Source organism: Drosophila obscura, unplaced genomic scaffold (assembly GCF_018151105.1).
Source record: "Drosophila obscura isolate BZ-5 IFL unplaced genomic scaffold, ASM1815110v1 contig_73, whole genome shotgun sequence".
NCBI classification, from domain to species: domain Eukaryota; kingdom Metazoa; phylum Arthropoda; class Insecta; order Diptera; family Drosophilidae; genus Drosophila; species Drosophila obscura.
In genome coordinates this window covers 9,424,593-9,437,179 of record NW_024542865.1, presented here as the reverse complement: position 1 = coordinate 9,437,179, position 12,587 = coordinate 9,424,593, and the positions used below count along the sequence as shown (strand labels likewise).

Sequence of the window (12,587 nt, the reverse complement as noted above, 5' to 3'; positions counted from 1 at the left end):
TATGTATGTATGAGTGTGCGGCAGGAGCAGGACTCAATATTAGCGCGTGCAAGACGAACCTCATCCTTTACGCCAAGAGATTCCAGATGGCGGACATATATGTATACAGCTATATACAACAAAACGAATAGTGTAAATAACGTTTGCTTATGCTTTTGTTGTTGTGCCCTTTCTGTTGATTTATTTTTATTTATCTTATGATAGAATCAAAAGAGTTTGTCTGGCTTTTCTCTTAGTTTTGCTTGCCGTCTGGCGGGCCATTGATATCCCCATCAGATCGGACTGCCTTTGGCATGTAGACAGTCGCAGGCTTTGCCTTGCCCCTTGTATTGTCTGGGCTTGTGGGGCAGCACGGCACTGCTCGGGTAGCCGCTTTATCGCACTGCTTTTGGGCCAATTGCGCTTTTCTTTTTTCGGCGTATTGTTTGGCTTTCTCCTCGCTCCAGCCCTCGCCGTTCTTTCGCGCCTTTATCTCATCCTCGCTGGGGTAATGCTCACGCTTGTATACCACCGATTGGCAATCAAAAATGAGCGATACGAGGCCAGCGTTGACCGCAATATCATAAATGATCATGCGGTGAACATAATCCGCGGCCTCAAACTCGATGAACGCCCGATCATCCTTGGCGAATTGGCGTATTTGCTCGGCAACAGATTTTCGAAAACTTCGCGATTCGTCCCTCACTTCACGCTGCTTCTGGATCAGCATTCTCTGCTCAATTGTCGTTGGGGGCGCAGGGACATCCATCTTGCCCTTTTTTCGGTTTTTCTTTGAGAGTTCGTTGATTTATTTGCTGCCTGCCTGACGCTGCAAAGCCAAAGCGGGAATTTTAGGGCGGCTGCTGGTCATGCTCTCAAAATCCGAATTTCACACAATTACTTACCAATCCCTGGCGAATATTCAGAGCTTATCAAATGGTCGAACTACAACTAGTCAACTTATTTTCGTTGTGTGAAAGTATTAGCCAATTTTTTGACATCAAGCACATGGCCGACTTGCTCACCATATAACTTCAGGGAACGAGCTGCCAACTCGTTGAAAACTTTTTGTCTCGACATTTGTTGGCCAACTGCTTGCACTGATTAGAAAATAATTTATATTAGCATGCGCACCTGTAATTACTAATTAAATAAACTAACTATTATTGTTATGCGAATAAACCATGCAAATTGTATGCGCTGTAAAACGTACCAAAAATTATAGATTTAGTGTCTAATATTTTATCGTATAAATTTTGTAATAATTTACAATTTTGGGCGCAAGCTTGTAAGGATTTTTCTCAAGTTTTTTATATTTTCATTTTAGAAAATTTGATTACTTCTTTTTTATTTATTAATGTATTGTCATGCTCTGTTAAAATGGAAGGGGATTGTGGGAGTTTCGTCCTAGAAACAGCCGGTGTGCTTCTTCGCCAGAATATAGAATATATACACCGATAGAAAAAAGCCCTGAAATTTTAATATTTTCACTTAGATTTTAATATTTATGCCATTGATTTTCATCCAAGAGTGGTTGTATTAATATTGAATATTTTTCACTTAAATTTTGATATTAATATAGAATTATTTAAATTTAATATATTTCATATTTAAATTTAATATGTTTCATATTTAAATTTAATATGTTTCATATTCAAATTTAATATGTTTCATATTCAAATTTAATATGTTTCATATTTAATGTTAATATGCTTCATATTTAAATTTAATATGTTTAATATTTAAATCTAATATGTTTCATATTTATATATATATTCATATTTAACTAATTGGTTATTATTTTGCATACGCAAATTACATTTCAAGTCCTCATGGTGTGAATTGGTCAAAGTTTTCAACTAGAAATAATCGCAACATGAGTAGGACTGCATTGGTTGTGATTATGCCCCTGCGCTAAGATAATTTTACTGTGCATTCAAGGCAGCAGCAGCTGGAACTAGTTGGGAATTCGAGGGACATAACAAAATAATATAAACATAGTTAAAATAAATACAAAAAATATTTGATTTCATTTAATATGGAATATTTAAAATAAAAAGTTTTTCCTTTGGATTTTAAAAGAAAAATTTTGAAATCAAGTCATAATAATATGCAATTTAAATATTGTAATGTCCTATTTCAGGCTGAGGTATGCATCAGCCTGTCCAGGGTCCTGAATTACAAGATATTTATAATTCACGAGGACTTTATCGGGAAACCAGGAACTTTGCCAGAAAACTGAAATAGAAATCACAACACTTTTTGGTTCTTTTAATTTTAATAGTTCTCTTTATTCTTCCGTATGATTATTCTACCCGGTTATGTTAGGTTTACTTGTACTACGACGCGGATGGTGATTTGACTGCCTCGCGATGGCTGATTGACTGACTCCCACGATGGCTGATTGACTGACTCCGACGATGGCTGGTGGACTGCCTTTTCTTCATGCAAGGCAGTGCCTTTTATAGATCGGCCGGCCTTCGATTTTCCCATGAATGTCTTACAGATATCTTATTTCTACTCCAGAATGTGGGAAGGGTTCTTACATAAATATATATTGCCGAATTATAGTCTGCGCGTGCAGACGGGCTGATCGGTAACAGAAGGTTACCTAATCATTAGCCCTGCAGTCAGTGTCCAATATCCCCGGTAAGGAGAGTCGGAGACTGCTGACTGGCTTGCGCATGTGGGGGTTTTGCCCGGTAATCGAGGGTTACCTAAGCAATCGCCTCCCAACAAGTGTCCAATGTCCCAGGTAAGGTGATCGGTGTGCACCGGTACCGTGGGAAAGGAATTTCGTTGGCACTTCGGGAATATATATTGTTAGGAATATTTATTTATTTAATATTATTTTAGGTACTTATTGCGTAAGCCCCTTCTGCTGGTCTCCTGTCTTTTGGCGTGTGCTGAGTTTGCATTTTTGCTGGGTGTTGATCGCTTCACCTGGGAGTAGCGTTGGCTGCGTCATCTGCTTGTGACGAACCATGGGATCCATGGTTCGTTACAATATGAAACATTTTAAACTACAAATTTAATATATTAAAGTTATTTTGAAGTGTTTTGTATTTAGATTAAATATGACCGTATTATAAAAGCATTTTTAATACATTTATATTTGAATCAAAGTGAATGCTATTAAATTTTACTATGTTTGTATTTAAAAATGGCATTTTAAATTCAAATATGATTGTAGTTATTTTTACTATGCCTTTTTTCTATCAGTGTATTTTTATACTCGTACGAGACCAAGACATCAGCCCCTGAGCTCGCGGATACATACGTATACATACATACATATGTAAGTATGTGGTGAATCTGTCTCTCTCTGTTGTCATCTGGGTGCCACTCATTTGTCCTATTCGAATTTGAATGCCTAAATGAACTGTTATTTCCCTGTTAAAGCCCGCTGTTTGCGGCTGTTTAATTGTCATTTCGTGTGCAGAAACTGAAATGCCAAATAAACACATATTGGATGTGACCGATTGACGCATATGTGAGTGAGATGAACACACGGGAGATGCGCACAGTAAAGATCTGTGGAAAGTGGCAAGCGCTACAGAGATAAAAAAATGTACATATAGGCAAATAATAGCTAATTTATCGAAAGCAATTTTATTGTAAAAGAAGAGGAAGAGTAACGGAGTCTGTGGAGTCTGTGGAGTCCGAGAGAGAGGAAGCATCTGCACGGCTAACAGAGAGAGAGAGAGAGAGAGAGAGAGATAGGAATCGGACTCTGGCAAGGAGAGGAGAGAACCGAAGCCTCAGCGATCGACGTCTAACATTCGGTGGCAAGCCAAAATTTCTTTAGTACATTTTATAGATCCATTTATGGATCCATTTATGGTTGTAGCTTGCAGCCAGTCGCCACTGTCTTTGTCCTTTTTGCATTTGTAATGAGAGCCTTGAATTCCCAACTGCATTTTGGAGGCTGCCAATTCGATTTGACGCAGGCCCCGACTGCTGGCCCGGCCAGAATGGCAATCGCTGCTGGTGCGTATCATTGTTAACTTGTCTAAAATATATAAGCCCGGTGCCGCCCCCTCCCCCACCCCATTCCACTTCAGGGCGTGTGTGTGTGTGTGTGTGTGTGTGCTTAAATTGCTGCCTCCATTTGGCCCGCTGGCCTTTGGCAAATGAAATTTGCAAACGTCGCAGGCCAAAATGAAAATGTTCACCCAATTCGGTCAACAATTTTCAGCGCTGTTCCGTGGTTGAGACTGGATGAGGTTGCATATTTGCCAAATGCTGTATGTACTTCCCTCTGATTTTGTTGTTTATTTTTTGGTGGTGGTTTTGGGCGGGAGGGGGCATGTCAAAGAATTCGGAATTGTTGCAGGGAATCCGAGGGAATAATTGCAGAGACCTTTAGGAATGCTGAAATCGATGCAAGCATGGACATTGTGCTTATCGGATGCACCCAAAACATGTGAAATAAACTTGGCAGCTTCACTTGGCGACCCCCTGGATGACTCTGCGCCAGAGGTGCTCCAGCAGGAAGCCGAGAAGTGCCAGCAGATTGCCACCGAGGACGACATAGAAGGCCAGCTGAAGGTCACCGATGGTGAGGACACGCGCGAGTTCGGCCTCGGCCTCGGCCTCTAGGGTGCGGGCGCGCATCTGGATGTTGACGCGGGACTTCTCGTCCGCGATCCACTTAACGATGAGGCCGGCGTTGAGAAGCCGCAGGATGAGCGCATTGACGGCATCCTCCCAGGGCGAGTCGCGCGGCATCACATAGGAAATGGCATAGTACTTGGGGCACTCGGGCACCACCCAAATGCGGCGCAGCAGCATGAACAGCGAGGACTCCAGCATGAGGGAGTTGTAGCGAGAGACGCCAGCCTTGCCCCCATTCCGGGCCACATCATCGATGACATCCGCATACAGGTCGTGATTCCAGGATAACTTCTTGTTGAGGCTGGCAAAGAGCGGCGACGTTTCGCTGAAGAACAGATCATCCGCCATGGAGCTGTACTTGTAGATGACCTTCAGGCCACTGTCGTCCAGCTCCTGCATCGTATTGATGTCCTTGTAGTACAGCGGATGGATGTACACCGTGGCCAGGCTCGACTCGAAGATGGCCCCAAAGATCACGCTCACCAGGCACAGCGACCCAATGAACATGCGCTCCGCATAGCTCGAGGGCAGCCTCGACAGATTCACGCGCACCCAAACCACCCACGTGTCCACCATGATGCCCAGGGCCTGCCTGCAGACGGAATTCCGCAGCTTGACAATCCTCAGGCGCAGATTGATCAGGCGCAGCAGCAGCCAGATCAGGGCGCAGCCAAAGGCGGCGAGGATGAAGCCCAGCCAGATGTCATAGCCGACGGCAAAGATGGGCAGTATGGACTGGGGTATGCGGTGCGCCTTGGGCACATAGATGCACAGCTCGTCGTCGTAGACGGCCACCGTGAAGTCCATGTACTGCTGCACCAGATAGTCCTTCACGAAGAATCCCGTCAGACAGATGTCCAGGCCATCCTGGATGATCGAACCGATGACGCCGTTGTAGCTGCCATTCGCACTGCGCTCGCTAAAGAGAAGAGAATCATTCGAAGGGACGGATCGTTCGATTGGGGAGCACCTGCACCTACCCAAAGTAGTTCTTGTCCGGCTGCTGCAGCAGCAGCGTAAAGTTGAGTTTCTCCCGCAGCATCTGGGCCACCAGGAAGTCCACGCCCGTCACACTGACCAGCAGGCCCGTATCCGGGTCCACCTCCGGCCGCGTGAAGACGGACTTGAACATTTGCACGCGCAGCGGATAGCCGGCCATGTCGTGGAAGAGATGTTTGGACAGCGGCTCGTGGCCCGAGTAGGTGACAAGGCGACCAAAGGCCTGTCCACTGCGCTGGAACGGATCGTAGATCCAGATGCCTTCCAGGGAGAGGATGTAGCGATTGTAGATCTTGTGGCGCATCCACAGCCATCGGCAGCTCTCCTCCAGCTGGAGCTGCTGCTCCATCGTGAGTCCCTCACTCTGATCGGCCAGTATGTAAAGGAAGACGCCGGCGCGCTGACTGGGCCCGGCTGCACCACGATTCGAGATAAGCTCCGCCAGTGTCATGACCAGCACCAGATTCTCTCGGCCGAGGGGATCGTCCAGCCACTGATCCTCATCCGCCTCGTAGCCACGCACGATTAGGGGCAGCTGGGAGCGATGCAGAAACCACTGGACATACACATTGGCGGCGTCCCCATGCTGATGCCGCAAACGCAGCCACAGCTGCATCTGTGGCAGGTCTTTTGTGGGCACAGCCATCAAATCATCCAATTGGGTCAACTCCACTCCGACGGAGTCGCTTCCAGCGCAGAGCAGCAGCAGTAGTAGCAGCAGCAGTATTGGGACTGCCATTCGTCTTGGCATTGATATCACAAATGACTCAAGAAGTCCTCCAGTTCCTCCAGTTTACGTGCTGTTCCTGTGCCTGTTCCCTGTTCCCTGTTTTGACACCTGCAATTTTGTTTGTTTGCTTGCGCGTAATTAGAGACTCGTTGTGTCAGCAGGTCCTGCCGCAGCTCCTGAGCAAACATCGCAGAGCGACACGACACCCCACACAGTGGACTTATGTCTGTGTTTTTTATTTTCCTGCCTGTGGGTGGGCGGGTACCACCCCCATAACTTCTGCTTGTCCGTTTGCCCCCGGTTCGCATTCAGTTTTGACCATTCATTGCTAAATCAACTTGGTTCAACGCGGAAATCCAAGCAAAAAGGCCAACGAAAACGGAAACGGAAAGTGCGCGGACTCGCAGGGAGATTTTTGGGTTGTGGGATGGGACTGGGCACTGTGGCTTGTGAAGTGTTTGCCTTAGATCAATTACTAGTTACTATTAGATATTTGTACTATTGAATATATATGTAGCTGATGCATATGATAAAGCGTTCCCATTCTGCCTGTTAGATAATTCTTACCAGCTTACAAGCTAAGGCCGCTCGCTGTTGCTCTGCTCTTTGCCTGAACTTTGAGTTATATACTTACATATGTACATACATATGTATAAAGATGTAGTATTCACAATGTAAACTTTTGGTTATTATCCGACTGATTCTTCATTTATGAAATATCTCTCTTAAAAATTTGTCTTTGCCCCTTTCCCTATCTTCTCTGGCATGTCGACATATGTACACGTAAATCTGTGAGTGGTCACGTTCCCACTGCTGTCCGCCGCCGCCACTGTCCGCTGACAAGAGCAACAAAAACTGCCATCAATAAAATTCTACCCCGCTTTCCAAAGCTCGATCCACGCGGTGCGGTGCGGTGCGGTGCGTGCCGGTGCCCGTGTCCGTGTCCGGGTATCTGTGAGTAGTTTTGAAAATGAAAAATAAATTGGAAAATTGAAAAAGCAATTCATCGCATTAGAAACGTGCAGTGAATGGAAGGACTCGCTGGTGCTGCTGGAACTCCTACTCCTCCCACAGTTGTCACGAACAATCGCAAGTTTTTATCGCTGCCACGGCAGGTGCGTTGCCGAGACAATGGCCCCTGGATGGATGCACAACTCCATTTGCTACTTCTCCTCCTGCTGCATCTCGGGGGTCCCAGCCTTGTCTCATTTGCTGTCAGACTAGAGATGGGCATGTGCCGCACATGTGACTCTATTTCAAAATACCACAAAAAATAACTAAATTAACTTTCTTTTAAAAGAACAAATCACTTTAGCAGATATTATTCTCATTATACAACCCAAATATTTATATTCAGGAAAATAATTCCATGCAAGAGAGAGTCCTGTCTGCTTTTCTTTTCCCTTCTTGCTTTTCTTCATCCAGCCTTGCATATTCCACCGGATTGGTGGTAAGTCTTTTTTCTGTTTCGGCATGGCTCTTAAAGTCTCAGAGATCGACAGAGGAAGCAATATGGATGGATGGATGGATGGATGGATGGATTGATGGTTCGTAAATGTTTTTCGTGCGTGTGGCAGTCCGTCCCGTGGCCGCGCCCATCGCGCATCTTGGACCGCACTGCATTCAACACTGAAACGAGCTGAGCTCAATGGGCGTGGCCAGCTTTTATGGCCCGGCGATAAAATCAAATTGAAGTTTTTCCGGACTGCCTCAAAAGAGAAAGACAGACAGACAGACAGACAGACAGAGAGGGAAAGAGAGTCGTGGAAACGGTTTACTCATTTATTATTATGACGGGACCCGTTGTGTGCACTTGAGTGAGTGAGAGACGCACGTCGGAGGCAATGGGAATGGTACGGTACGACTGCATCCAGAAGGGAATGAAATCATTTGTAACCTGGCACGTGAAAATCAGCACTCGAACCAGGGGAACGTCGATTGGCCATTGTGGTAGAGTGCATTCTATGGGTGCACTCAGCGCTCTCTTTAGGGTTTCCTTTAATACGGACAACCCATCGCAAGTAAGCGCCCCAAAAGGACATCATTGCAGCGACGAGTTTACCTCGCCTTTTTCCAGCTTATCCTCAAATTTTCGTCTCTTAAATATATATTTTCTATGTACATATAAATGTTTTTTCACATGGAAATGCATTTTATATTTCCAGCGGAGGACACACACCTTTCGATAAGCCAGTGGCTCTTTATCTTCCGCCAATATCCTTGGTTTGAAGCCATCACTAAATGGCAGAAGCAGGCAGCCACAATTCCCAGCCCATTCACATTCACTTCGCCCTCCCCAAAAGCCATTACTTCCATTGCATTTACTTCTTTTGGCAACGCAAATTGTTCGCAAGCGAAAAAACAGAAAAAACAGAAAAAACAGAAAAAAAGCATAAAGAAAATAAGAAACCAGAGTGCAATCATGTCGGATCAAATGAACTGAACTTAACCAAGCCGAATGGCATGCCAATGGGATTACCTTCAACTCGAATACAGAGAAAAAAAAACCAACATGGAGCCCCCGAGTTGCCGAAGCGTTAAATGCAAAGTCAAAACATTCATAATGGACTCAAAATTGTGTCGAATTCGTATTAAGAGCGGGTAATACAAAAAATAAATTAATTTTCATACAAATATAAATTTACTTGTGCACTTAACATATACTAATCCAAGACACTGAACTCCGCTGGATGCAAGCACAACTCCATTTGCTTCTTCTCCTCCAGCTTCATCTTAAGGCCCCAGTCAGGCCCAGCGCGGAGAAAGACCTTTTCATTTGAATAATTCTCAAGACCTTTCAGGTCGAGGTCTACATAAGTATGTATCTTAAAGTCTCTCTTGATTATTCATAAAATCAAATGTCGCGTCTGGAGATTCCCCATTGCTCTTCCAGCCAAGAGGGGCAGCTGTTGGACGCATAGATCTACAGCTGATGTAAAAAGCGTTGCGATTGAAATTACTACGCCGCGAATTATAAAAATCAAGCAACAAGAGCAAATCCTCCGTTTGCATCTGTACCTATTTATTACCAGTGAGCAATTTATTTGCCATTTACTCGTATCGACTCACTTACATACAATATATGTACATATGTACATACGTTCGTTGAAGCAAAGATTTGGAGCACAGAATAGTCCGGAATTTGTTGTATCTGGTCCTTAGCCAATTTATATTGCAAATTTAAGTTTCAACTAGGCAAAAGCAAACATTTCTGCAGCCAGTGATTTTGATGAGATAGATGTGTGACACACACTTAGATTATGTCGCAAAAGTACGTTTACTGATTTGATTTGTGCATACAAAGAGTTCGAGTTCTATTCAAAAACTAAATTGGCGCTAGATATTCTGCTAGCACTGACTGCCATTTCATTGTCTTGCTACTACATCGTCCAAGTGTGGGAGAAGACCGGCAAAGGTCAGCTAATTGCACTCTGAATGCGGCTTTCCTGAAAACGATTCTACATTAATTTCCAGTCTGACTTTCCCAACATCGCCCCCCGAAACTTAAGTTCTCAGACCAACACAAGAAAGCAACATAATTTTTCGCTTAACATGTTTATTTACAATATTTTTAATTGGTTTTAAATACTAATAATAAGTGCGCTATAAATCGAAAAATCAACAAGAAAAAAAAGTTGTCTTAAAGTAGAGACTGAGAGAGTAATCAATCAATCACTGTTCCATGGCCGTTGTCATGCACCGATCCACGCCAAAATTCCTGCGCATGCGTTCCAGGGCACCCAGATTGAAGCCTCGCGCCAGCAGCTGCGCCTCCGCCTGAGCAATCACCTCCCGCATGTGGTCCAGCACGCCGACGCTCTCGGTTAGCTGGCTGCTGACGAACTTGTGACGGAAGCGCAGTTTGGCCTTCTTGATTTTGTTGTTGTAGCGCGACTTGCGGCAGGACTCGGCTCTCTGACGCTGGGTGTCGTGGCGACTGCTGGGCATTGCGGATGATGGTGCGGGTGCGGGTGCGGGTGCAGGTGCGGGCGAAGGAGGTGTTGGTACTGGCACTGGTCTGGCTGCCTCTGTCGGGGATATTGCAGTTTCCGGTTTGGGCTGTGCCCGTCGCTCCACCACAATGGGATTCGCGAGCAGCATCTGGTCCACATATCGTTGCTCCTCGTCGGCGTAGTGCGTCTTCAGGTGCTGCAGTTCCAGAGCCACCAGCTCGTCAATGTGCTCGGGTTGTTGTTGCGTTGCCGCCGGTCTGCCGGAGTGCGAATGATGTAGGCCAGCGGTGCTGACTAGGAGGGGCCTTGGGCTGATCTGGGCGTAGAATTTGTGCAGATAGAGATGGCTCTGTTCCATGGCTTTGGGCTTTGGGTGTGTCTCGCGTCTCGTGTGTCGTGTGCTCTCGTCGAAGTGTGCAAGGCGTGTGCTGCCCCTCAGCCGTTCACGGCTCGCTTTTATAGAAAACAGGTAGCCTGGAATCTGGCTTGGTGCAGGTCTCTTCATGAATGATTGCCACCCACCCAACATGGACGACTGAAACTTTTATGGTCTTGTTTGTCTTGGGGTGTGGGTGTGCCGCCTACCTGGGATCCAGGGATGGGTCCGTCACCGTCGATGTAAACAAAGGGATTAGCGGCGGAGATTGCGGCTCCTCAACCGAAGGCTGAAAATATTTTAAGGAACTTCAGTTAATACTGTCTGGCAGGTATCTGTCAGGTATCTATCGTCAGCACGTGCAGAGAGCATCGATAGAATTTATTTCATTGCTTAAAATATATTTTATTTAATTGGCTTTAAACTTAAGGGTCCAAATTCAATTTAAAAAAAAAAAAAACGCATTAAATAACAACTGTGAGGTTATGGCCACTATTATATCTGAATCTCCTAAAATCACTTAAACAACGTAAATTTCCCCTGCCACCCCCTTGTTCCTTTACTTTATTAATTTACTTTAAATAATTCATATTAATGAAAAAACATTCAATATTCATTCAAACATATGTAACATTACGTTACATTCGTACGACAAAATGTTAAACAAAAATAATTAAAAGTACAATTTTGGAATAAAAATATTTTTTATTTGAATAGTAATTGGGTAATATATTCACCAACAAAAATCACAACAATCCAACGGTACAGTTTTAAAGATATACGTAAGACAAAATATAAGCTGATGTTACGTTACGTGTTCGAGCTTAGAGAACAAAATTTCAAAGCGAATTATTTAGGTAATACTATCTTTATATAGAATTGTTGTGCATATATGTATGTATATAGTGTTAATTTTCAAAGGTATTAAATGTAAAAATCGTCTTCTGTTGTTTTTGTTATCAGTCCGCGGAAACATCTGACGAACGTTACTGGCGTTACGTTACCAAAATTCTGCGGTAATAAACGCTTAAAAATATTCCGTTCGCCGAGATTGAAAAAGTGTTCTGTTACTTTTTTTTAATAGTTCAAAATGTTAGAGAGACTTTGAGGAAAAACCTTTATCAAGACTCATGTTTCTTCTAGGCGATAATAGTAAAAGAAAAAATTACCATAAAAATACCAATAAATACTGAAAACGTTATTTGAATAGGTTTTCGCATCAAAGTTAATTAAAATATTTATCAATTTATTATTTTATTTAACTTTCAATAAATTTAGACAATAATATCGGAAAAAAATAAATGGAAATGGAAATGTTTGTATAGACTTTTCATGATTTTTGGCCTGGCGGAACTGTCCGTTTTTAGTTATCTGTGTATCGTTTAAATGTGCAAAACGGACAGACCGCTCATGATAAGGTCGAAGGTCAACTGCCAACACTTGCAGACATCCACATGCAGGGATAATCCTACCGTTGGGCGATAAGAACCAATCAGCCATCGATAGGGCTACCTGAAATTGGCCACTTCTGGCCGGCCCCTCGGTAGGTAGGTAGCCATTATTCTTTGAGAAATTAGCGGACATGTTGCGGCTTGTTGTTCACAGAACACAGCCCGCCCGTTGTATAATTAAATTAACAGCCCTCAACGAATCCCAACAAAAAAGGGTGCGTTAACCCGGTTTAACGAGCGGGGACTGGGGTTAAACCCTTGCCCCAGCAGGCATCAAGGATATGAAAATCCTTCAAGAGGATAATAATAATTGATTGCAAGATCTCAAGTCAGCGATCAAGGCAATATTGGGATTTGAAGAGGATTACATACAGAAGTTAAGTCTCATATAGTCTCCCGATTATATAGAGAAGCTTGTTATAATTTTAAATCTTCAGCAAGCCTGAGCTATACAAAATCTGAATCAATTCAGTTCACTAGAA

At 43.9% G+C, this 12,587-nt stretch overlaps 3 protein-coding genes across 3 annotated transcripts; all 3 read right to left on the bottom strand.

Moving 5' to 3' along the window:
- Nucleotides 1-171: 171 nt before the first annotated feature.
- LOC111068716 lies at nt 172-996 on the bottom strand. Its single transcript, XM_022358401.2, has 2 exons — nt 885-996; nt 172-808 (listed from the first exon to the last, which is right to left on the bottom strand). The coding sequence occupies exon 2, from the start codon at nt 746-748 to the stop codon at nt 233-235; it is 516 nt and encodes a 171-aa protein (XP_022214093.1). The 5' UTR covers nt 749-808; nt 885-996; the 3' UTR covers nt 172-232.
- Nucleotides 997-4,425: 3,429 nt separating this feature from the next.
- Nucleotides 4,426-6,334, bottom strand: LOC111068668. The gene is made up of 2 exons (XM_022358324.2): nt 5,577-6,334; nt 4,426-5,515 (listed from the first exon to the last, which is right to left on the bottom strand). The coding sequence occupies exons 1-2, from the start codon at nt 6,332-6,334 to the stop codon at nt 4,426-4,428; spliced, it is 1,848 nt and encodes a 615-aa protein (XP_022214016.2).
- A 3,663-nt stretch (nt 6,335-9,997) lies between these two features.
- LOC111068735 (protein sisterless A) lies at nt 9,998-10,636 on the bottom strand. The gene has a single exon (XM_022358424.2). The coding sequence runs from the start codon at nt 10,634-10,636 to the stop codon at nt 9,998-10,000; it is 639 nt and encodes a 212-aa protein (XP_022214116.2).
- Between the last annotated feature and the right edge of the window lie 1,951 nt (nt 10,637-12,587).